The sequence below is a fragment of the Podarcis pityusensis genome (genome assembly GCF_964106645.2).
Source record: "Podarcis pityusensis genome assembly, chromosome: Z".
Taxonomy (NCBI): domain Eukaryota; kingdom Metazoa; phylum Chordata; class Lepidosauria; order Squamata; family Lacertidae; genus Podarcis; species Podarcis pityusensis.
The window spans coordinates 31,812,020-31,838,058 of record NC_138044.1 but is presented as its reverse complement, the minus strand read 5'-3'; the positions used below and the strand labels follow the sequence as shown (position 1 = coordinate 31,838,058).

General features: G+C 46.8%; 1 protein-coding gene across 1 annotated transcript in view; it reads left to right on the top strand.

Moving 5' to 3' along the window:
• Positions 1–25,042, top strand: part of MPP1 (MAGUK p55 scaffold protein 1) — a 33,545-nt gene extending 8,503 nt beyond the window's left edge. The window contains exons 2-12 of the mRNA XM_080990262.1: positions 7,297–7,440; positions 8,815–8,893; positions 10,811–10,896; positions 11,845–11,913; positions 17,450–17,646; positions 18,788–18,894; positions 19,331–19,411; positions 20,181–20,261; positions 21,148–21,350; positions 22,151–22,225; positions 23,757–25,042. Of these exons, the coding sequence (XP_080846388.1) occupies positions 7,297–7,440; positions 8,815–8,893; positions 10,811–10,896; positions 11,845–11,913; positions 17,450–17,646; positions 18,788–18,894; positions 19,331–19,411; positions 20,181–20,261; positions 21,148–21,350; positions 22,151–22,225; positions 23,757–23,933 (1,299 nt within the window). The 3' untranslated portion in view covers positions 23,934–25,042. The remainder of the gene's footprint in view (positions 1–7,296; positions 7,441–8,814; positions 8,894–10,810; positions 10,897–11,844; positions 11,914–17,449; positions 17,647–18,787; positions 18,895–19,330; positions 19,412–20,180; positions 20,262–21,147; positions 21,351–22,150; positions 22,226–23,756) is intronic.
• Positions 25,043–26,039: the final 997 nt, after the last annotated feature.

The following is a 26,039-nucleotide window of genomic DNA, read 5'->3' as shown; positions in this document are numbered from 1 at the left end:
TGGGCCATACTGGATCTAATGGGGGTCCAATGAGATCTGGAGGGTCACCGAAGCCCCATCTCTATCCTAGACATAGCAGGGTATCTCAGACCATCTGGACCCTTGGTCACTTCCTCAGTAGCTACTATTTTGCTGCTGCTGCTGAATTCTGCTGAGCTGGCCTGTCTCTGACATGCTTTGTTGCATCTGGCAAGTTCTGGGAGTTGTCTGTGACAGCTGTAACCTCATGCAGCTGTTTCCTCCCTTGAAAAAGAAAGCTGGGGGTGGGTGGGTTGGGCTCTGGCACAATTGTGTACAATACTTGAGTTTCAGGAAGCCCTGGGAAGATAATCCAAGTGCTTACAGCATCAGCATCACGTTTCTCGGCCTCTTGGCAGAAAAACATATTCGCTTCAGGTCCAACTTCCAAAAGGACAGTGTCAGATCAAAGACTAAACTGTGCAGGAGAAAAACAACTGGTCTGTTTTGGGGGGAGGTCATGATGGGGGAAATGGACTGGATTGTGGTGAACCGGTTTGGAATGCATTTAGATCACGGATGGGAATCGTCTTCTGTCCAAGGGCCACATTTCATTCTGGGCAGCCTCTCAGGGGCCGGATACCAATAGTGAGTGGGACCAGAGGCAAAAATAGTGGAGCAGTGAATGTAAATATCTACTGAGTTTCAAAATATTTTATTTCAGGAGGCCTTTGTACCTTGAATGCTTTTCAGATTTTTTTTTTTTACATTTTAAATTCTTGGGGCTTTACGTTTTGGAGTTTTAATTTGTTTTTTTCAATTTTGTGCATTATGTATCTGATTGCCCTAAGCCTCTTTGAAGAAGTGAAAAGTGAGATACAGATTTTAAAATAAAATATATAAATAGATATCACTTTTGTACATTAGGCTGATTTGTACACATACGCCTACACCCCTGTCTATACCGGCAAACAACAGGCATTTTCAGAGTTAAAAGGCACGTTCCGGACTACCAAAATGCTCATGGAGGTTGGTGTTGGGAAGGGTGTGCAGCCTGGAAAGAATCTTGAGGACCAGATAGAGAGAGCGGCATTTGGAACCTGATTCTCCACCTCTGATTTAGATGGCAAAGCACAGCACTTTGTATGTTCCACAGAGACTCATCCTTATACTTGCCAGAGTGGCACATGCTCTAATTACCTCTTGCATGGACTACTGCAGTGCACTGTATGTGGAGCTACCTTTGAAAGTGACCCGGAAACTACAACTAATCCAGAATGCAGCAGCTAGGCTGGTGACTGGGAACGGCCGCCAGGACCATATCACACCGGTCCTAAAGGATCTTCATTGTACATTTCCGTGGTGCTGACCTTTAAAGCCCTAAACAGCCCTATATACCTGAAGGAGTGCCTCTACCCTCATCATTTAGCCTGGACATTGAGGTTCAGCTCCGAGAGTCTTCTGGCGGTTCCCTCACTGCGAGAAGTGAAGTTACAGGGAACCAGTGCATTGGTGGGAAAACCTGTGGCCTGTCAGATGTCATTGGACTTCAACTCCCATCAGTCCCAGCATGCATGGCCAGGAATGATGGGAGTTGTTCTACAACAACTGAAAGGCCACAGGCTCCCCATTCCTGGTTTGTTTTGGCCTTCTCGGTAGTGGCACCCTCCCATTAGATGTCAAGGAAATAAACAACTATCTGACTTTTAGAAGACATCTGAAGCCAACCCTATTTAGGGAATTTTTTTCAAACAAACAAACAAACAAACAAACAAACAAACAGTTTAATGTGTGTTTTTTTTAAAAAAAACAATTATGTCAGAAGCTGCCCAGAGTGGGCGGGTTGTGTGTGCTCTTTTGTCATGGTGAGCAGCTGTTACCCCAGCAAACACACTAGAGTTTTGATGCCCTGATCACCAGGCATCTGCTGCAAGCATGCCAGGGATTCATTCATTCTTCAAAAGTGAGGCAAAGTTTAAGCTTGTCCGTGCTGTTGATCAAGAGCCAGAAGGTTACAACCTAGAATTGCTTCCCAAGAATTTCAAGCCAAGGAGTTAGAACTGTTTATTGCTCAGGCAAAGTCCTAGCCTGACCCAGAAGGCTTCTACAGTATGTCAGGGGAGTCTGATGGCTGACTAGGGTGGGTGGAGACACTTCAGAGCCCAGAAACCCTTCTCTGGTGGGAGCCCTTGATGAGGGCTGGCTGCTGTTTCACAGGTGCCTACTTTTCCTGGCAATAGCAGCCAGGTCTGAGAATCTGCCCACCATTCCCACAGTCCCTCTGAGTGTTGCTGCGTGACCACCTCTGGGTCATTGTGGGAAATTCAAAATGGAGGGTGGTTTCCCTGCTGCTATCCTGGGAAGATGCTTGGGTTTCTGCTGCTGCTGCTGCTGAGGTTGCTGACCCTCAAGGATAAGCTTTGTTGTCCACAAATCCCCAAGTTCCTGCTTCTAGCCCTCATTTCTCCTGATTACATCCGGATTATCTTCGGGACAAGGGACTGTTTAGCCAAAAAAGCAAAGGTTGGGGACATGAGCTTATCCAATCAATGCAAAATACTTAACTAACTGAGGTTCTGCCCCCCTCCTAGCCTAAAGCCTGCACCCCCCAACATAAATCCTGGCTGTGCCGATGGTTGGGGGAAAGACTGTGTAGGGGGTGGGGACATCTTGACTAGGCCAACCTTTGAGCCTAATGGCCTGGAATGTGCTGCACTCTGGGGAAATCTTTGCTGAGCCCAGAGGTCTGGCACTGAACTGTGTGACAGGCTGCTTCAAGGAAGGAAGAACAGATAAGAGATGACTCTAGGCTGAGTCAGCTCCCCTGACGGGCACTTTGAACCCAGGCCAGGGTTGCCACCAGCAACTTCGCTGAGGCAAAGGGAAAGGACATATGAAGAGTCTGCTGGATCAGACCAAAGACCCAGCTAGTCCAGCATCCTGTTCTCACATAACCAACTATTCCATCTTCTTCAGCGCTGTATACCCAGAGGATCTCTGTTCCCTTCTAGATCAGTCCAAAGGCCCACTGCTGCACAATTGTCCATGGGTGTGGTTTTGGTATGAATGTTGTTTCCTTTAGACCAGGGGTACCCAATGTGACGTCCTCCAGATATGGTTGGACTCCAGTTCCCATCAGCCCCAGCTAGCGTGACCAGTAGTCAGGAATGATGGGAGTTGGAGTCCAAGAACAGCTGGAAGGAAGCACATTGACTTACCCCTGCTTTAGGCTATGTTTGCAGGTGTTTAATCACTACTGGTACGAAGCACTTAAGAATCACCTTCCCCTAGGCTAGCAACGGTTTCTGTGTAGATGAGCAGAGCCTCCTAAATGAAGTGGTAAAACCCATAGGCTAATATCTAACCAGGAACATCTGGGTTTGTTTGCATTAGCTTGGAGAGGCACAGATTGGAAGGTCGTGGTTCTTCAGCTATCTCCAGAGGAATGGTAGAAAACACGAGCTGAACACGCAGTGAGATGTATGCCAATAGCACTGGGCAGGGGTAGGCCAAGGGGGCTAGTGAGGTGTGCTGCAAACTGAACCTGGTGAGGTTAGCTCAGAAATAGTAAATGGGTGAGAGTATTGTATTGGTCAGAGAAGTCAGTGAGTGTGTGTGTATTCATCCAAATTGGACAGGAGGTAGGAAATCTGTCTTTGTTATTGGAATAAGTTGACTCTTTAATGTGAATAAGACCTGAAGTTGGTTTGAGCTAAATCTGGGGTCTTCAATGTTTACCTCGCCTGGGCCAGTTCACTCCAGCGGAGATCTCTCCGTGGGCTGGATTGCGTGTGCACATGAGCGCATGTGCCTGCGATTTCCAGCGCCTGCGTCTGCGCAGACGCGATTTCTGGTGCCCCGGAAGTGATTCCATGCACTGCACTGGTTTAGTGCAGCATGCGGGGACTTGCTGAGTGGGCGGCTCGTGGGCCAGTTAAACGACCCCTGGGCACCGCTTGTGGCCCATGGACTTTAGGTTGCTGACCCCTGAGCTAAATGTTCAGTGATTGTAAGGGTTGCAGCAGACTCTAATAAGCCTTAGTAAGTGGTGGACTGTCAGTAGCAACTGATGTTATAATTAGACGGAGCCTCCATTCTCCGAGGCAGTATAACTTTGGTTTCTTAGAGCAGTGGTTCCCAATTGCAGTGGTCCCCAGGGGGTCCACGTAACCCACCCAGAGTCTCTGGCAACATTCACATAACAAAAACTACCATAGAAATAGCAACATTTTCAAAAGTAGGGGGCCCATGGCTTGGCTTTTGAAAGTCAAGGGGTCCACAGTACTTAGCTAATTGGGAACCACTCCCTTAGAGGACAGATGTGCAACCTGCTTACCAGGCCCCCATCTGTTGTGTCACCCTCCAACCCCAGAGAGAGGAAGAGAGAATATGAATGGATGGCAAATGAATAAAGGTGAGAGAAAGAAGGGGTGATCCACAATTTTGCTTCGACCCTTCTCACTCCCACCAATATGTAGAAACACATCCTGTAGAATTCCATCCATGATATTTTATCTGCACCATCAGAATGAATTTCAGGAACTAAAAAGTCATACTGAAAAAAATGACTTTTGAGCCATCTGGTCAAAAAGTGCAACTAAGCATTTCGTTTTGGTGACTAACCCTGGTTTAAGGAGCCATTTGGCACCTAGCTTACATATCTGAGTTTCTAACACCACCCCCAACTATTTGCCTCCAAGGGATGTGGCCCTTGATCTCTCCAAAAGATTACCCATCCTTGCTTTAGAAGCCGGGGTTGGTGTAGATGGGTTTACTCTTATCTCTTGAGAGGATGGTGCCATTTTAGCAGAAGTGGGTAGGGGAGGAGGAGACTTTGTCCCCAGTTCCCCCAACAGTCTAGTACCAGCCTAATGAACTAAACATATCCACCTTTCCACCCTGACATTGAGATGGAAAACAGTCAGTGCTGTTTATATATGCTCAGTTGCTTGAAACCAGCTTATAGTCTAGAAGAGATAAGACCTTTCCAGGGACTGTTAATATGTTTTTGTTGGGCTTTTGTTCTTTAACAGGCTTTAATCATCAATCCATTGCCTCCTTTGTCTGCTTCTGGAAGATAAGAGCAAGAGCAAGGGCTAAACTATGTGAAAGGACTCTGGTTAGGGGGTATCCTTCAAAATGTGGCTTTGTGCATGGGTGAGCTTGGGCTGCTGTTACTGGAATGAAGCAGAATATATGTTTGTCATCCAGTCTTCTGAAGTTGTCGCTTTTTTTACCCTAAAAACAGCTATTCTGAGGTTGACCAGATCTCTGGTTCGTGGTTTGTGTGTGTTAACTCTTCTTCTCCCGGGACTTGCAAGACTCTGGTGACAACTGAGAGTGTAGTGTTTGAAAGCTGGTTCAAGTGCAGGCCTGTTTTTCTTGAGAGAAGGTTCGGTGCCAGACCAGTGCACAATCTGCAGTACTATCCAAGTTCAGGCAGTGTGACTGGAGTCCAGAATTCAGCATCTGAGAAGCTGAGATTTCCCCCCCTTCCTCCTTTTCTTTCATTACACACAACAAGATTCTATCTTATGTATGTAAATTGCAATCATAGGTTTGATGATGTGTGGGCAATTGCTGGCAAAGCCTCAAAAGCTGTAGGAGCTTTTGGAACGGTTGGTTGTTGAACATTAATGCTGACGTGTTTGTACAAAACTTGCACAGAGGTCATATAATGCTGCCTGTTTGTTGAGCATTTATCCTGGTAGGTTCATGCAGAGGCTTAGAATGATGTTGCCAGCATCTGGTTGTTATTCCACACTTTCCAGTGTGCCATTTCCCTTCACTTTTCTTACCAGACTTTTTGTAATTAGAAAATGTGAAGGCATAATTGTGCTAGAAAGTGGAGGTTAGCAACTACATTTTTTTTTGTTAATAAGCAGCCCATCTGCAAGTAGCCCCCATCCTGTCTGTAAAAGAACAACATTTAATGTGGGGTGGGTGGGTGGGGGGTAGAGCTTAAGTGCATATGTTTTCAAAGCACTGGTTGCAACTGGACACAAGTCAAACTTAATCCCTTTTGTAAGTGCACCTCAGCTTTAAGCTGACAATTCCCCCCAGCCCCGCACCAGCAAAGTGTAAGAGCACAGGAGTATATAGTTCTTGGACAACCAGAACCCCATGTTCCCCAAAGGCTTCTTACTCAACTTAAAGATAAAATCAAGCAAATGAAATGAAACGGATCAGTCGTTCCTAAACTTTTTCATCCATAGAGTCTTTGAAAATTGCTGGGGCATGGTGGAGCTGGCTGGTTTGCGCAGACTGCCTGATAGCCCAGCTAGGACGGTACCATCCATGTAGTTGTAGGCTTGTTCCCATGTTACACTGGGCACAGGTACAGGATGTCTCCACACATGTACAAATGCTTGTGTGAAAGAGTGCACACTTGTCAGTTTGTACAGCTCAGCTGCTATGTACACAGCCTGCTATGTACACTTGTAGAACATTACATGTTAATAACTGCACAACTGTACAGCTAAATTATTTTAGTATGCAGGTACACATGTTGTAGACTGGTTGAATATAACATGTGAACAACCACTAGAGCAGTAACAATTTCGTGGGAAGGAAAGCTGTTTTGCTTCTGGATTAAGTATGAAGAAAATAAATGTTTCTTCTGCACCATCTTCATTGTTAAAACTAGCTCAATATTATTAAAATCATGGACTCCAGCCAGGAACTTGCTAGTGTTTTCGATAATCGGGCCCTAAAAGGACCTCAATCTCTGGCAGGAAAAGAAAAGCGTAAAGGCAAGTATGGATATTCTACCCTGTTCTGTGACAGTTTCTGTGAACCACCTGAGTCTCAGAACCGCTGAAACAGATTGTTCTAAAAAGAACTGGTCTTAAATTTGGGCTCTCTTCTGTCTTGGCAGAGTTGGTCATGCATAGAAAGTGCACTCCTGATATTTTTGCTGAATATAAGAAGAGGAAATAAGCATTCCTTGGTGCAAGATTTTGACTTATTCATTCATGTTAGCCAAGAGTATATGACAGCCATGATTGTGGCCAATTTGACTTGTCATCCCATGGCTGCAATGTTTTCAGAAACAGCTGAGTGCATTGAAGGTGACCGTCTTCAATCACTAAAGGCTAGAAGAGAGAGAACATGTAGCAGCTAGGCAGCCAAAACATAAATCCATGCTGTGTTAGGGACCCAGCAGCTGCCATCATGAGCACGATATTGACTCAGGGATAGGAGCAGGGAATGGATGGCTGAGTTTAATACTTCTTGAGCTAAAGTTTCCAGTTTGGTGTGGCTTCTGGGAGACCAGGATACAGCAGGGCCTGGGTACTGCTCCTAAACTTGGGGGTTTGTTTTGTTTTGCCTTTACAGGCAGTTCCATCCTCAATGAATGCAGTGTCCGAGGATATTTACTCCAATGGCTCAGCTATGTTGGGCAGCCCAGCCCACACAAATGGCCGGGAGATACGGAAAATGAGGTTCATCCAGTTTGAAAAGGTCGCGGAGGAGCCCATGGTGAGCTGGTGAAGCTAGAGTGCTTCAAGTCCTTGTGGTTGTAGGCAGTGGGGTGGTGGTGGTGGAATATTTCTCTTGCTCCTGGGCAAACTCCTGGGCCCACACCAGCGGTTCTCAACCTGTGGGTCCCCAGATGCTGTTGGACTACAACTCCCGTCATCCCTGAGCTCTGGCCTTGCTAACTAGGGGTGATGGGAGTTGTAGTTCAACAACATCTCGGGACCCACAGGTTGAGAAAGGCTGGCCTAGACGGACAGAGGTGGAAGGCTTTAATGAGCTCGAAGCTTCTGGCTGTGTGCAGCTTGGCTGAAGTTGAGATTTCCTCTTCACTTGAGAGATGTTCTGTCCCTAACTCTCTTGTAGCCATGGAAGGAGCCTCCAGGACCTAAGACATGGGGAACGTGTGGCCCTCTGGATGTAGCTGGATTACAACTCCCATCGTGCTTGACTATTGGCCATACTGGCTGGAGCTGTTGGGAGTTGGAGTCCAGCAACATTTGGGCGGCTACAGGTTTCCCCATTCTTGTCCTAGAAGCAGTTCCAGTTCCCATTTTTTGGAATTACCCCCAGTGCCTCCCCAGTGAGTCTAGGTCCTCGTTGCTGCCATCTGCAGCTACTCCTCCTCCTCTAGCCTTATTATTGCTACTGCCAGCCAATTGTAGAATTGTAGAGTTGGAAGGGACCATGAGGTTCATCTAACCCAACACCCTGCAATGCAGGATTCTTTTGCCCAACTTGGGGCTCAAACCCACGGAAATTAAGAGTTTCACACTCTAGCAACTGACCTATACGGCAGCTATCAACAAGCAGGCAGTGGCATCAACTGACCCTTCTTGTCATCTGCTCCATTGCTGTCTGGGACAGAGTGAGGCTGCCCCTTGGTCCATCTAATTACACTGACTTACAGCACCTCTCCAGGCTTTCAGGCAGGGGACATTCCCAGTCTTATCTAGAGATACCAGAAATAGAACCTGGGGCCTTTTGCATGCAAAGCAGATGTTCTACTACTGAGCTGGGACCCATTCTCTGTGAAAGGCAGATGAGCAAGCAGGTTGCAGTGGTGAAGAGGATGAGTCAGGCTCAGAGTATTCTGGTCAGCTGCATGGATCCCCTGCTGGGGTGTGGGGCCCTTGGCAGATCCCAATCCTTGCCAACCCTTTGTGCAAGTTCTGACCTGGAAAGCGAAGTGTTAGCTGGCAGCTGTTACGTACAAGGGAAATGAACAGAGATTGAGTTTGGCTAGGAGTCTCCCCTCCTGGATGCATCTCCTGGGGCTGCCTCTGGTACAGAGATAGGCCAGGAGGAGCCTCTGCAGAGAAGCAGAATCTTCACACTGTAGCTTTGATCCAGATTGTCACAGGCTTTCTGTTCCAGGGTATCACGCTGAAGCTGAATGAGAAGAAGAGCTGTATGGTGGCCAGAATCCTCCATGGAGGCATGATCCACAGGCAAGGTAAAGAGCAGTAGCAGGCCTGGAAATATATATTTTTTAATCCCTAGGAACCAGCGCCAATGGAAGCTGATGTCTATTGGGCAGAAAGGAAGGAGACCCAACAGTTGGCAGAGCCTGAGCCCAATTCTACTTTTGGAGCCAACCAGTTCTACTTTTTGTGTCTCTCCTCCTACCTCCTGAGTTCTGCAGGCCAAGCCCACTTATTTATTTTATTTATTTATTGAATTTTATATACCTACTGCCCTATACCCAGAGGTCTCAGGATGGTTCACAGAACAAAATCAAAAATAAAACCACAAAATGTATATAGTAGTACCTTGGAAGTTGAACAACTTAGTTCCCAAACGTTATGGCTCCTGAACATCACAAACCCAGAAGTGACTTTTCCAGTGTGCAAACTATTTTTGGAAGCTGAGCATCCAATGGGGCTTCCGTTGCTTCCGATTGGCTGCAGGAGCTTCCTGCAGCCAATCAGAAGCCGCGCTTTGGTTTTTGAACGTTATGGAAGTCGAACGGACTTCCTGAACGGATTCCGTTTGGCTTCCAAGATATGACTATAATCAAAATAAAAGCAACCACCCAATAACTTCTTGGGTGACAGTCCTGTCATTTCCTCCTCCAGCTCCTGGTTTCCATAGACGCTTGGATTTTTTTTTTGTCCCTGTCCAAGAATATGATGAGATTTTACACTGCATGGAAAGGCAAATTCTTCCTTTCCCCACTAGATGGAATGGAGAGTTTCCCTTCTGCCTTTAGAATAGAGATGTTTTAGTGATAGGGGAAGAGATGGAGATCAGAGTAGATCTCTCTTCCTTGTACCAGAGAGCAAGGAGTTTAGGCCAGTGGTGGGCCCTCTGCCTGGTGCTGCTGTTCATTGCTGGACATTTCTCCCTCCATCACCAATCTCTCAGCTGCCAGGCCTCTGGTCGTGTTGCACTGGTGAGCAATGGCAGTGGTTTTGAATGGGACCCAAGCCAGTGCCTGGCTTTGATATGCCACCCGCCATGTTAGATTACAAGGTCAGGCATTGCATTTTGCTTATGGTGGGCAGGGGCGCCAGCTCCTCGGATCCGAGCCCTTTTGGGGTCCCCAGTCAGAGGGTGGAGGCGGCCAAGCGCTGTGCCAAGTGCAGAGTGGCTTCAGTGACTGGCTCCTCCTCCTCCTCCTCCTGCTGCTGCTATGGAATGGCAGAAGGGTCAAAGCAGCCCCTGCCATTGACAGCAGCAGAAGGAGAAGGCAGTGGCCATTGAAGCTGTGCTGCTGTCGCATTCAGCTTCACTGATGTTGCACATGTGACATTGGCCTCTCTGTGATGGTGGCACCTGTGATGGTGGGCTTGGCTCTCATTCAGAAGGCTTGCTAGCGCCCAGGTGAGTGACTACTAGAAGCAGCATGGGTTGGCAGGATGAGGCCAGTCAGCGATGAGGCCTTCTGAGTCCTATAGCCCTTGCGAAGTCCCTGGCCGTGCCTGCTTGAAAGGAGCCACCCTTCCCTCCTGTCCAAAACAGCTGTTAACTCTCTAAGGAAGAACCTAGGAAGTGAGCTCCTTTTGCATGAATAGCAGCAATAGCTCAAGTAGTGGGTTCACAGTGTGTTTTTATAAAAGCAAACCCAATTCTGAAGCATTTCAGGCGTATTCACTCATGTGAATTCATAGTTTAGTTTTTTTCAGTTCAATAATGCGAGTCCCACAAGTAGCATGTTTAAACTGCTGCTAGTGATGTGCTTTTTTAAAAAAAAATCATTTTCATTTTTACTACAATCTAGTAAAAGTGTAGCCTTTGCCTAGTCCCAGGAGTTGCCAGTGTGGTGCCTGTTTATCAGTAGCTGTTGTCCTCTCTAGCTACTATTAAGACTCTTGTCTGTTGCTGTTGGCACTGCCTTGCTTCATGAGGTTCATGTCTCCTACTCTGCCAGGCTCCCTTCATGTGGGGGATGAGATCCTAGAAATCAATGGGAAGAGTGTCGCCAACCATTCTGTAGACCAGCTGCAGAAGATACTGGTAGGTACCAGGGATGGAGGGACCTGAGTTTTCTCTTTCAGGAGCAGCAAGCTGCTGTGATTCTTCCTGACCTTTTAAAAGATAATTGAGCATGAATTATTCCAATCTGTAGGAGCCAGTGGACCTTAGGTTCCATCCCCACACCTCTTTGCTTTATCATTTCTCCCAGCTCAGGAAAAACCAGCAGGAAGTTAAATTGTTCTTGCTGGGAACCTCTCTTGACGTTGCCTTGAAATCAGCAAGGTGTAGAAAAGGACTGGGCTCATATGAAAGCCAGAAGCAGGCTCGACTGAAATATCCTGGAGAAACCAAAAGCTGGCAGTAGCCCTAATTCTTTACTGCAGAGATGGGCAGGTAGTGGCCCTCTGGGTGTTATTGGACTTGAAACTCCCATCCAGTGTGGCCAGTGACCAGGGATGATTAATTACTGTCTTGGTTTAATGGGATTTGTTTCATTTCATTCTGTACCTATGGATGTTTATCTCTTAATGTTTGTGTAACTGGTTTTTATACTTTGTAAACTGCTTAGAAGCCTAGTTTGGCAACAGGCAGTACATAATTGATGATAATGATCACTGTTATGGAAGTTTTATTCCAGAAACCTCTGGGCTGATATTAGTAGTTGTAGTCCAACAAGCATGGGGAGAGTCAGAGGTTGCACACCTCTTCTCTGTGGGCACAGAATGCCTGGGCATCTCTGCACTGAAAGCCAAGTATAGAAATTTAAGATGGGAAAACTAGAAGTACCATCAAGGAAGCACCATCTCTCTGTCTCTTATGCTTTTCACGGTTGCACTGAAGAGAGAACTTTAGCTGGTGCAGCTTTTCTCAGTTTTAGGAGACAGGTTGCAACTGCAGGAGCCCTGAGCTATGCAAGAAGAGGTTGTGATCTGCGTTGTGTGGTTGATTTAGCAGAGGTTGATTCTCTCCTTTTCCTTTGTCCATCAGAAAGAAACTAAGGGAACCATTTCCCTAAAGGTCATTCCCAACCAGCAAAGCCGCATTCCTGCCCTCCAGGTAGGTGGTAGTACTTCCACCTTCAAAGCAGTAGGTTGGTTGCATGAGCTTAAATTCTGTGCCTCTAAGCCAAAACTCTGCATTGCAGAAAGGTGAATTCCGCAGCTGGTATGTAAAATAGGTGCATATTCGTATGTTTTTTTTCCTCATTCTGCTTTTGCCTAATCATGGAGTGGGAGAAAGAAGGATGTGGTGTCAGGATCTGTGCCTGCCCATTGGGAATCCTATGCAGTCTCCACCATCCCTATCCTAATCCTTTGATCATCTCCACGCACTTAGGGCCACATTCACACCATACATTCAAAGCTCTGTGATGCCACTTCAAACAGTTTATGGCTTCCCCTAAAGAATCCTCGGTACTGTAATGATGATGATGATGATGATAATAATAATTTATTACTTATACCCCACCCATCTGGCTGGGTTTCCCTAGCCACTCTCGGTGGCTTCCAACAGGAGGTTAAACATACATTAAAACATCAGTCATTAAAAAAACTTCCCTAAACAGGGCTGCCTTCAGATGTCTTCTAAACGTCAGATAGTTGTTTATTCCTTTGACATCTGATGGGAGGGCATTCCACAGGGTAGGAGCCACTACCCAGAAGGCCCTCTGCCTGGTTCCCTGTAACTTTGCTTCTCACAGTGAGGGAACCACCAGAAGGCCCTCGGTGCTGGACCTCAGCGTCCGGGCAGAAGGATGGGGGTGGAGACACTCCTTCAGGTATACTGAGCCGAGGCCGTTTAGGGCTTTAAAGGTCAGCACCAACACTTTGAATTGTGCTCAGAAACGTACTGGGTGCCAATGTAGATCCTTCAGGACCAGTGTTATGTGGCCTCAGCGGCTGCTCCCAGTCACCAATCTAGCTGCTGCATTCTGGATTAGTTGTAGTTTCCGGGTCACCTTCAAAGGTAGCCCCACATAGAGCGCATTGCAGTAGTCCAAGCAGGAGATAACCAGAGCATGCACCACTCTGGCGAGGCAGTCCGCAGGCACATAGGGTCTCAGCTATGGAGCTTGGTAGACAGCTGCCCTGGACAAAGAATTAACCTGCACCTCCATGGACAGCTGTGAGTCCAAAATGTAGTGTGTTAAGCATGCTGAGAGTTGTTGGGAGACCCTTGTTCCTCTCAGAGTGGTTTAACAATCTATCCCTCTTCCCAAGGAACTCTGGGAGTTGTTGGATTAGAGATCTCCTAACAACTCTCAGTGCTCTTAACAAACTACAGTTCCCAGGATCCTGGGGTGGGGGGAGGAAGCTATGGCTGTTTAAAGTGTAAAGGGGGAATTTGGTATGTGTATGGAAAATAATTGATCTATCCCCCAATTTGCTCCCAAGCTGCACCCACCTGCCTTAATCCTGGTGTCATCTGTTGCATCCAGTGCTGGGCAGGTAAAGACTGGTGGGTGTTGGCTACAAACCTCGGTGCCTTTGCCTGATATTGAACTGCGCAGGAGAAAGTGTCACCTGATGTCATGGTGGGTACAGCAAGAGGCAAAAGCAGCCAAGGCAACTGATGTACATATTCCCTGTGTACAGTAGGGTGCTTTGTACACAAGCAAGCAAGAGGCATTATCGATGGACTTCTTTCACCCAGTTAAAAACACTCAAGGTGTGGAGCAAGGCCGATGAGAGGTGTGCCTGGGAAGAGTCCCTAGGGGCAGACAGAGGTTGGAGGGTCGGATTTGGCCTCTAGGCCTGAGGTTCCCCACACCTGCTTTGGATAGCCAAGGTGGTGCCTTCCAGATGTTGCTGAATTTCATCTCCCATCATCCCCTGACCATTGTCCATGTTGGGAGTTGTAGTCCAAAAACCGCATTGTCAACCCCTGGCTTAAAGCTGCAGAAAGGTATAGTCACCCATAATTTGCCTAGTAGTCCTTTTAGCCAGACATGTGAGTGAGCAGAAGTTAACACCTGTCATGGTAATATAGATAGCCAGACAGTTCCCAAGTCATCCTCTTTTGCTGGGCCAAACAGGAAATAGCAGGCTTATGGCCTTCTGTGTGTGAGAGAGTGTGTGTTTGGGTGCCTGTTACCTTTGTGCTCAGGTATGGTTGCCTATCAGTTGCCCTCCAAAGCAGGATCTTCTCCACTCTTTCATGCTGTTTTGTCACCCACTAACACTGTATGGGATGTGGGATCGGTCAAGCTCTTCCTGAAGAAATCAGCCCACTCGTGGTACTGTTGAGGCTGTGCAGCTGTTACCAAGACAACGTAGAGGCCTATGCTGTGCTTCTGTTGCTAAGGCAATGCAGATGCCTGAAGTTGTTGGGCTGCTGTTTTCCTCCCCGGGCTGTTAATTTCCCAGCATCGGGGTAGTTGCATTCCTTTGTTAAAGAAAAATCCAGTGGCAAAAATAGGAGACTTGTAGCACTTTAAAGTATAATAGTATTTTATTGTGCCGTATTAAATTCTCCAATAAATCTGTTATAAGATGCCAGGAAATTCTTTCTCTGCACCAATTCAGTTTTTTGAGGGGTGGGTGGGTTCAAGAATGTGTCTCTATTTTGCCATTTTTGTACCCACTTGATGCAGCACAATTATTTGAGTAGCCCTCGTGTGAATTCCACCAGCTGCAGAACATCCAGCCAGTCTCTTTTCTCCTCTCCTTCTGAGTTTGTCTAATCTGAGGCAATTAGACTGCTGTCCTATTTTTAGTTCTCATTCCTCATTAATTACTTCCATATGGCAACAGTGGTGTATTCTTTGCTTTAAAAATAATAGTCAAATTCTGCACCAATAGAACCCACGTTTTAAGCAAAAGAAAACGAAAAGAACAAACTGAATTTCAGCATCTGGGAAAATAATTTGTAGAAATTAGACATGCTGTATCTGTATATTGTTGCTCATCTATCCATTATCAAAATCTGTTCTGTGCCTCTTAAAATATCAAAGGTAGTTTACACTAGGAAAAAAATGCATGCAGCGGTCATCAAATATACTTATTGTGGTCTCCGATCTTTCGAGTGCTGGTCCTTATGTAGCCAGCAGGGAACAAATCCCCGCCTCCCCCTCCCCCCCCCGTTGTGGATGACCTGTTGATCATTGGGACTTAATGCCCTGCATGAAATGGAAGACTACCAGAATAAAACTTACTCTGCTGCCCACCTTACAGTGAGCAGTGATGGGGCCAGGCAGATTTCTCTTGGAAGGCTGTTCCAAATCTTGGACAGCACTGCTGAAAAACCCCTGTTTGGATGCCCACTTTCCATATCTCTTCTGACAGGGGGGCCCAAAGCAAGGCTCCAGAAGGCGAACAGAGTTTTTGGGCAGCAGGGTCACATGCAGAAAGATGACTCTGGAGTCACTTGTGCAATTCTACTCTTCCTACTCGTAGGGAAGGGGAAGTTAGTACTCAAGCAGCCAAAGCCCCACCTTCTAACCACTGCTGAACCCTCTGCGGCGATGATGCTGGTTTCTGGGATTTCACAATATGTTTCCCATCCACTCCCAATCTCACAAAATGCATTTACTCTCACACTTCCCTCCGCCCTATTTAACCATTGCCTGGAAAGCAGAAACTCTGCAGGGGACGCTTTTCCTTAGGCATGGCGACCCAGTGCTGAGAGAAATGCCCCTTCCTTAATGTTCTCTTGCTCTGTAGCTGTTAAGAGGTGCAGCTGGCAACTTTCACTCTACATGAGATGGCCAGGACAAAGGATGGTGGGGAAGAGGCCAAAGCAGCAAATGAGACTAGTGTGCATTGAGTAAAGAAAGGTGCTGGGCTGGTGTGGAGATTGCAGCCTGGGTCCCCTCTGCACTGTGAGGTCCAAGGGTTCTTCACCAACCCATGCACTGAAGGAAGCCTGAGGAGGAACTGTAGCTCTGTGAGCATATACTTTCCCAGGCTTTATCCCTGGCATCTCAGTTTTAAAAGATGTGCCAGGTAGCTGATTACAGTGAGCAATTCTTACCTGGAAATGCCCTGGCCACAGTCCCAACCTGGATCACTCCATCCCTTTCTGCAGTCCCTTTTGTTTGCTTGCTTGCTTTGAAGAAACACAGATGGACAAAGTGTCTAACCTGGCAGCTTTCTGTGTTTCCTAAAGTGTAAAGGTAACATGAGAAGGAGGGCGGGGAGGAGTTTGAAAGAGAATGGAATTCCAGTCCTGGCATTGCTGTTTTTCTAGGAAAAGAGGTGCCAGAACTCAGCATGTATGCCTCCCTTGTTCTCTTATAATGGCAATGGCACCTACCTGAGAGGTGTCGGAACTGAGTGAGTTCTGGCTGAAAAAGGGTCCTGGGTGCTGGAATAGAGAAGCCACATATTGGCACAACTAAAGCTGTGTTCAGATGAGACATTTTTCAGAGACAAGGCTCCAATTGCAGCCCTGACATTGCAAATCTCTTAACCTTGCTTAAATACATTCAGGAGTGGGGCATAAGCTTGCATAATCATTCTTTTACTTTTCCTCCTCCCTTCTCTGGAGGAGTTTCCTCCCTCGCTTTCCAGTACCAACCACAGTTTATGTTACACCTATTAATGCTGCAAGCCTTGGCCCACTCAAACAGAGGTTACCATATGAACCAGGTACTATGCACAGGATTCAACTTGTGCAATGGGGCTTCCTCCCCTCTTCTCCTTCCATGGAGCCCTGCTCTCTGCCAAACCCAACCCCAGAAACCCTGAACAGTGCACAGGTGGAGTAGAGGAGGGGTGTTCTGTCTGACAAGCCACAATGCTTGCCCTAACGGAACCACCACCATTGAAATCTATAGTTTGTGGTGGGTTTGCAAACCAGGGTTTTGAGGGAATGTGGCTTTTGTTAACTGTGGCATGTGCTGGTGTGCATGCAATGTGAGATCATGATGATGCATAAAGAGCGATCCCCAACGATATTAATTGGACTGAACTTTCAGCATTTTTGCCTATAGTTGTGGAATTTGTGTTTAATCCAGAGTTTAGCTGTATTAAGGAAGTTCCTGAAAATCCTGCAACAACGTAGCCCATGAAGTATGTCCTTTCAAGCGAAAAATAAAAACAAAACCTTGTCTCTAATTTTGAAGGTATCCAAGAATAGGCATTTAGGTCAAGTGGACTCATGTTCTGATTCTGAGACGACAAATTGCTCTCGGCAAATGCTGATGTTCTTGTTTTTCATTTTACAATTTTAGCCCATATAGGGAGGCTTTAATACGCGGTTTTTTTCTGTTCCGGCTAAGCAGTTAAACACAATAGTCCTTGTTCACCCCAGCATGTATTTCATGTTTCACAAGGGAAGTCTTAAGACTTAAGAGGTCAGCTGTGTATCCTGCTAACTTCAGATAATAAGCTGTCCATCTATTTGGCAGCAGCTTTCTCTTTACAATGGGATAAGCAGTGGCTGTATTGCAGATCAGTAACATCATCATCATCATCATCATCATTTACTGTAGACAGACTTATAAACAATTATTAAAATTTTGGCTGCCCTACATTCCAGCCCTTCTTGCATCCAGTTTAACCCCTTGCCTGCCTAAGCAGTGCTACCTCCTGCAAGTTGAAGGGTATTTCCTGACTTTAATCTTGAGCTCTGGTTCTCTCTTTCGCTACAGATGTTCATGAAAGCCCAGTTTGACTATGACCCCCGGAAGGACAGCCTGATTCCTTGCAAAGAAGCTGGGCTGAAGTTCCAAACAGGAGACATCATTGAGATCATCAACAAGGATGACAGCAATTGGTGGCAGGGCCGGGTGGAGGGCTCCTCCAATGGATCCGCAGGACTCATCCCTTCCCTGGAGCTACAGGAGTGGTATGTCCTTTGGATGAGGCCCCTGCCTGCCTAGTGCCCCTCCCTTATAGGTTCCCAGCTGGATCTCTTCAGGCTCCTCCCATATTGTGATAGGATCTCTGGTGTTGCCTACAGCAGGCATCTTCAACCTTTTCTGTCCCAGGACCCACTTTTAACCCAAACATGCATTGGGGGACCTATTTACTTTTCCATACTTTTTGCTTGGTGGTAGTGCTCCTGTTGTGACCCACTATACAAAGACCAGTGGCCTGCAGCATCTTCATATTGGCATTTGGGTTCCTTGCCCAAACTCTTAATTCCACCCCTTTCCAGTTGTTGGTTGAGCCTGCCACCCCTTCCAGTTGTTGGTAGAGCCTGTCTTCAATTTAGCAGAGTGCGCTGCAAATCTCAGAGACAGAAATAATACTATAGATTTGTTGGCTTCAGAAGAGCTAAGGTGCTCCAAAGGCCAAAACAAGACCTCAAATGTTTGAGGCAACCAATGCATCCCCATTTTGACCTACGAATCATTACACTTGCCTTTGGTGTTCCTGAAGATCCATGCCTCAGTTCTACAGAACAGGTGTGGGGAACCTTTTGCCCTCCAGATGTTGCTGAGCTTCAGTTCTCATCACCCTTGGCCTTTGTTTGCTTGGGCTAATGGGAGTTGTAGTTCTTCCTGTTTGTCGAATGCTTTCCCTGGGGAGGCTTGCCTGGCGCCTTCATTCCATATGTTTAGGCACCAGGTGAAAACATTTTTCTGTAACCAGGCTTTCAGCTGATTAAACATTCAGTGGTCTTTTAAATTTGTTTGTGGCATGGTGATTATTGGTTTCTTTTGTTTTAATTTTATTATGGAATTTGTATCTTTGTGTTGTGAACTACCCTGTGATCTTTGGATGAAGGGCAGTATAGAAATTAAATGAGGTAATCATCATCACCGTCATTCAGCAGCATCTGAAGTGCCACGTCTGCCATAGAAAGTCCTCAAACTTGTTGTTCCTCTCCCCCCCCCCACTTTGAAGGACAGAGATCATTGCCTCAATTAAGCCATCAGTTTGAAGCACTGCTCCCAGGCTTTGGTCAGGGAAAGGAAAAGAGGAGGCCTGATTTTATTGCCACTTTCTTCTTGTTTCAATATACCTTTTCCCCTTTCCTGCAGGCGCGTTGCAAGCATGCCCCAGGGCAACTCCAGCGGAACCCAAAGCTGTAGCCCTTTCGGAAAGAAGAAGAAATGCAAAGACAAGTACCTGGCAAAGCACAGCTCAAGTGAGCACCTCCTTGTCCCCCTCCTCCTCCACTGTTGTCCCACATTCCTTTTTCCCCTGCCTTCAGGGTGAAACCAGGGGTTGGGAGCTTCTAGTCGGTGGGTCAGATTTGGCCCAGCACAGGTGTTAATTCAGCCTGGGAGGCTGTTTTCCCCAAACCACATGCACCATCTGAGATGTCTGGTGCAGGGCAGGGAGTGATGCAGCTGTTTGTCAAGAGTTCCTCAGGGGGAAGATCCATGTAGAAGGCAGGCTTCAAGTCACCACCCATTGTTCAAGCCTTTTGAGCCGTGGTGCTTCAAAGATCTTTGCAAGCCCTGCATGGTGCTTTGAAGTTCTGACGTTCATCTCCTGGTGTCATTGTGAGGTGATTGACAGGGTGTGGGGACCTTTGGGGCTCTGTGAAGGATCTTATTTTCTGTCTCTCTCTCTCCTAGTTTTTGATCAGTTGGATGTGGTGTCATATGAGGAGGTGGTGAGGCTGCCAGCTTTCAAGCGGAAGACACTGGTGCTTATAGGTATGATACAGTGCAACCCACAGAGTACTGACTTGTCTCTAAATGATAAAGGAATAATGAAATATGCAGCACGTAGTCACAGCTATATGTGCTCTTATACCCAGCCACACTCCAGCAGCCAATGGATTTCAACCCAAGAGTTCTACTCAGAGTTCTACTCTGAGTAGACGTGGTAAAGTGAATGGACAAAAAAGGATTGTGGAGTGCAGAGATCAGAGGCTAGATAAGGTCATTTATATTCTGGTTAAAGCTGGTCAGTGGTGTAGGTTTAAGATGGTCAGATAAGCGTAGGGAATGGATGAATTGGTCTGTGTCTGGTCTATGTTTCCTCTTTGTCAGTTGTTAATGAGTGCACCTATAATTGTTCTGTCCCATTTCTGCAAATGATCTTGACATAAAGAAGTGTATGAAAATGTTCATTTAACTGTGTATTTTGTGATTACTCATAATTAAGAATTATCTCAACGTACACATTCCTTAACCCATTACGCACATGCACATGTGCACAAACACAAATTACACACTTTGGTAGTATTTTGGGGTGGGGTATCACAAAATATGATGGATAATAGCATTCTGATCCAGCTCACTTAAAAATATGCAGACCAAACAAAATTATTCATCCTTAGAGAGAGGGCAAAAGAGCCTAACTTTGACGTTACGTTGTGATGTGTCCTTTCCCTGATGTAAGTGGAAGTTCTTCGGTTATGAGAAAATGGAGCTGGGTCGTCATTTTCCTTCTATTGTTTTTCTCCCTTTCTTGGGCCAGGGGCCAGCGGAGTTGGTCGAAGCCACATTAAGAACACCCTGCTCAGCAAGAACCCGGAGAAGTTTGGATACCCCATTCCATGTAAGTCACCCAGAACCTAAAATTTTCCGCTGTGGCATTTATTTAGCGTTGCTTAGCCTCTGTCCTAGCTTCTTCCTAGACTTGTAAGTTAGCATATGTGCTCCTTTCCCCTCTCCATATTATCCTCACAACAGCTCTGTGAGGCAGGTTAGGCTGAGAATTTAGGACTGGCCCAAAGCCACCCAGTGAGCATTGTGGCCAAGTGAGGATTTGAACCCTGGTCTCCCAGGCTTATGTCCAGCACTTGAACTACAACACCAGACTGGCTTCATTGCATGTTTCTTTCGGTTGCAATGCGTCACCAAAGTAGCATATGGTATAGAAGACTTTGGGCCGTATCCAATGCTTCTGTGCTGCTAATGTAGCAGACCTCCTCTTGCATAATGTAACTTTCCCCTCCTCTCTTCTCTGTCCAAACCTGCTTCAAAGCATTAGAGGACTCTCCAGAGCAGATTTAATAAAACACTACGCCTAAACATGCTCATCCAATAATATTTTTTAAAGGTCCTCTGTCCACCCCAATGAAATATGAGCATTAAAACACCCCCACACACACACACCCATAACACACAACTCTCTAAATTAACAGTGAAAGGCCTGGGTGAATAAAAGTGTTTTAGTCTGATGCCCAGTGTGCTTCCCTGGGGAGAGCATTCCAAAAACAGTGGGGCTACCACTGAGAAGGCTGGTTCTCATGTCAGCACTTTCCAGCATGTGACTAGTGCACCCTGCTCTTCCTCCTCCACTTGAGAATGTAAAGAATTCCCTCCACTTGAGTTCTTCCTTCCCCAAGCTCCCAAATAACCCAAACTGGACCTGTAGGCAGATTTGCTATCTCCTTGCAGCAGCCCAGCTCCCATGTCTCTCTGTGCCCCTTCTTCTGCAGACACCACCCGCCCTCAGAAGAAGAACGAGGTGGATGGGAAAGACTACCACTTTGTCACCACGGAGGAGATGACAAAAGACATCTCCGCCAACGAGTTCCTGGAGTTTGGGAGTTACCAGGGCAATATGTTCGGCACCAAATTTGAGACTGTGCACAAGATTCATGAGCAGGACAAAATTGCTATTCTGGACATTGAGCCACAGGTAGGAAAGTGCAGCCTGCTGCTTGGAAAAAATATATGAAGCGTTCTAGGAGCACCTTTGTACCTTTAGCTTCGGGATGGGGAGCGTGTGGTCCTCCAGGTGTTGTTGGACCCCCTCCATCTCTCAACATCCACAGCTACTTAGCCCTGCTGTCCCTGCTCCACAGTTTAGCTTGTTGCAAACCTTTGTAAAGGGACAAGAGCTTAGGAGCCAGAGGTGGAGGAGAGGGCAATATTAGCCACAAAATGTTCCATGCTGAAGGTGCGCAGGAAGGGAATGCGAGTAGGATCAAAGGGAAGGGGATTGGTAAGTGAACAGCAACTTGTTTTAGCCTCTCCTCTGCCCCGCTGAGCCCAGGAGAAAGTGCTAAAGAGACAGGTGTATTTAAACTCCTCGAGAACCTGGCGTGGGTGAATGAACAATGCAAGAGTTGTGCACATGTTTACTGAAGTGCAAGGACTGCTGATTTCTTTGCCTCGCTTTTTTTTGGACACATTCACACCGTGTATTCAGAGTGGCTTGAAACTGGGGGGGGGGGTACTGTGCTAGCTTTGTCTCTAAGTCAGAGGGGAACTGTAGTTGCATTTTAGATGCTTTGGTGAGAGTGTGTTCCCCTTTTTCTTGAAGAACAAAACTGAAAGGAAAAGATGCTGCAGGAGCATCTTGCCCTAAAATAAGGTAACGCAAGTCTGCAGCATCCTGGACAGGCTTGTCATTCAGGCAGGCTGGGAGGCATGTAGGTATGCAGCCTTTTAACTTTGTAGGAACTATGCCCCAATGGCTCTTTTCTTTCCCCCCAGACACTGAAGATCATCCACACAGCCGAGTTCTCCCCCTTCATTGTGTTCATCGCTCCCACAGACAAGGCAGATCAGGTAAGAGGGGTCAGTGTTACATTAGATGCATGACATCTCTTTATGCTCCACCCTTGTAGTACAGTTGTACCTTGGTTTTTGAACAGCTTCGTTCTTGAGCGTTTTGGTTCCTGAATGCCGCAAACCCAGAAGTGACTGTTCCAGTTTGCGAACTGTTTTTGGAAGTTGAACATCCGACGGGGCTTCCGATTGGCTGCAGGAGCTTCCTGCAGCCATTCAGAAGCCATGCTTTGGTTTCTGAACATTTTGGAAGTCGAACAGATTTCTGGAATGGATTCTGTTTGACTTCCAAGGTACGACTGTGTGCCTTTAGATAAGTCACACTTAAGCCTCTACTATGGAGTGCCTGCGGGACACAGGTGGTACAGTGGGTTAAACCACAGAGCCTAGGGCTTGCTGATCAGAAGGTCGGCAGTTCAAATCCCCGCAACAGGGTGAGCTCCCGTTGCTCGGTCCCTGCTTCTGCCAACCTAGCAGGTCGGAAGCATGTCAAAGTGCAAGTAGATAAATAGGTACCGCTCCAGCGAAAAGGTAAACGGCGTTTCTGTGCGCTGCTCTGGTTTGCCAGAAGTGGCTTAGTCATGCTGGCCACATGACACGGAAGCTGTACGCTGGCTTCCTCGGCCAATAAAGCGAGATGAGCGCCGCAGCCCCAGAGTCAGCCACGACTGGACCTAATGGTCAGGGGTCCCTTTACCTTTATGGAGTGCCTGCATGTAGCAGTAGAGTTTGGGGCATGGTTCCTTAGCAGAACACAATGACAACTTCCTCCCAAATGGGCCATTGGACCAAACAAGACGGTGGGGGTTGACGACCACTGCCTTAACCTTTCTTCCATACCTCTTGCCAGAGAGCAGTTTAATGAAGCCAAGATCTCTTTTCCCTTAAGATGCAACTTTCGGTAGAGTGGGTTTAATCTGGCTATATCCACCCATTCTGCCATGCAGCTCCTTTGATTTAGAGCAAGTATGTTGCTTACACCACCAAAATTGTTAGGGATCACCAGATAACCTAGCAGCCAGTCTGGTGCCCTCCTGCTCTTGTTGATTACAGATTGTCTTATATCTGTCCACAGGCCATACTGTGGGTGGGGTTGGACCCAATTATCTAGAAAGTTACAGGTTGCCCACCCCTAACCTGGTGCCTGGTTGGATTCTTGCAGAGGGGGATTAGGTGTCCGTGATTTGACCCAGCAAAGAATGCACGGGGGTGTGAGTGTGTGCTGATTAGTATTAAAAGATCCTAAGTGTTGAGAGGTCTGGTGTTTGTACACATGAATTAAAATGCATAGAGCTAATGAGTGGACCATGGGAATTGTATCACTAAGGCCACCCAGGATTAATCGGCACATGTCAAGAACCACCACCATGTACATGCAACCTAGCCATTTTGCAAGGAGTTTAGCAAAGTTCTAGGCTTCATCAAGGCCGTTGCATGCTGAACTGAGAAACCCCACAAAGTGTACAGAGCAGCTTTGGCTAGACTGTCTACCTGATGTCACTAACTGCGAACAATTCCTCTTCCTTTGCAGTCGGATACTTTGCTGCAGCTTCAGAAAGATTCAGAGGCCATCCGGAGCAGATATGCTCACTACTTTGACCTGTCGCTGGTGAACAATGGTGTTGACGAGAGCCTTGAGCAACTCCAGGCAGCCTTTGAGCGCGCTTGCAACTCTCCCCAGTGGGTTCCTGTGTCTTGGGTGTACTGAGCTGGCCTGGTAGCTCCCAGATCCCCTCTGCCTGCCCTCATTTACAGCAAGTTGAGGACAAAGAGGGTCACCCATTTGCCTGCTCTGTGCTTTGTCCAATGCACAACCCCCTCGTCCTGTCCCCATTCCTCAGGGCAGCTGTTGCTCTGTTACTGCCAGGGCAAGAGCCCCATCCTTCCAGCTGCAAACACCCTCAGAAGAGTATGTGCATGGCTTGTGCTTAGCACAGGGTAGCCCACACATACAAATGTTGGCACATATGGAGGAAAACCCCTATCCAAAACCATTAAGATGTCTTCAGGAGTGATATTAAGAGCACCTTCTGGTGTGAAAGCCATATGCTGTGAATGCTAAGATGCAGGCTGAGCTGTGTTTTAAACTGAACAGTGCCACCTGTTTTAGAACCCCAATTTCTTTAGATCTTGTCAATTGAGATTTCCTTACTGTAATACACCACTGCTCCTTCAAGCTCCCCACATATTGCACACTAATCTTCTGAGTGGATGCTTCTTTGAATTTTACACATCTGCTGTCACCCACTGTAGGGTGATCACGCAGCTAGTGATCAGTATCTCCTTCCCCAGACATGTGGACAATTGTCTCTCTACAGACTTGTACTTGTCCAACTGTTCATGCTCAGAATCAGTACAGTTGTGAATAACACACTCTTGGGAGCCAGAGTAGATGCTATTAAGTTTTAACTGGCAGCTCATGACACAAGGAGGGAACAGGAAATAACTCAAGACTCTCAGCACCTGCATGCTGTGCTCTGTAAAGAAATTGCTCATGGCACATTTCTCACATGTTAGGGTGGCTCACTTGTTATATGCAAAATAACTGCCCTCCCTCCCATTTCTGCCTTATCAAAAACGATTTTCATTCCACCTCCACCTGCAAGCACAACCTTTGTGGGAGGTTGTTAGTCCAACTAACTGTCCATGTCTAAAACAAGATTGAGTTATGTAACTAGCGGTTAAGGGTGTAAGCTTGACCTGCATTGAAACCTCATACCTTTGAGGATACCAAAAAGTCCCAAAAGATGTGCAATAGGGACCTTTGGTTGAGTCCATTACAGGGAAATCAAGCAGCAATAAAGTGTTGAAATATTGCAGGACTTGTGTTTGTTATTACCCCACTACTCCCCAGATGGCAGAAGACAACACTTACCCACGAGGACCAAAAAATGTGCCCATTTGAAAGCTGTCCACCTGCAGCTGGTGGTATCCCCCACTGGACCGGCATGGGCACTCAGAACAGCAAACCACCATTGCTCCTAGGAGACAAATGTATGGTTTCCAAGGCAGACTTGAGAGCCAGCTTCTGCTGCATTAAATCTCCATCCCTTGGAGCAATTGTGCCAGCAATTAAAGCAGCCACAAGCGGGACCTTATAGCCTGTCCACTGAACCATGCTAGCTCCCTTTTTACTCTTTCAACCACATTGTGAAAAATACTTCGGGAAAAGGGGCTTCTCCTGTAGATATATACCTATAGGTTTGGGGCTCAGCGATTCCTGTTTTCTAAACTCTTACTTCCCCTCCTCCAATGTTGGGCGCAGAGGCTTCTGCATTAGCTTTGGTTGCAGCAGTTAAGCAGATTTGGAGAGTCTGCATCACTCCTTTGAGGAATGTCTTGCGGAGCATTATCCTCTACCAACATTAAGCTCTTTTCATCAGAAGGGCAAGGTACACTAGGCTGATATTCCTGGGACATAGAAAAGGCCTATTATTTGCCAGTTGATTTGCTAGGCTGTTTCTTCCTCTCTTCTGAGTGAATATTTTAGCAAGTTCTTTGATCGCTGCCTGTGTAAACTGTTGGTGCAAGATGAGGGCACAAAGACAACTTATCGAAAGCTGGCAGAAGCAGTAGTAGAAACACTATGCCCAAAGCTTGTTTATGTGGCATATCCTCTGGTGGTTATAGTTTTAAGTGTGGCACCGTGGCCCAAACAAAACAATACAGCAATTTCCCTTAGCATCAAGCTCTTTCTAGACCACCCCCTGACTCAGATCCAAAGATGTGGTGGCATGAGCTGGCATCCAAATATTTAGGCAGCAGGACCTCAAAGCAAGCCTGGCAAATCCTGCCTTGGGAACCTTGTAGTGGG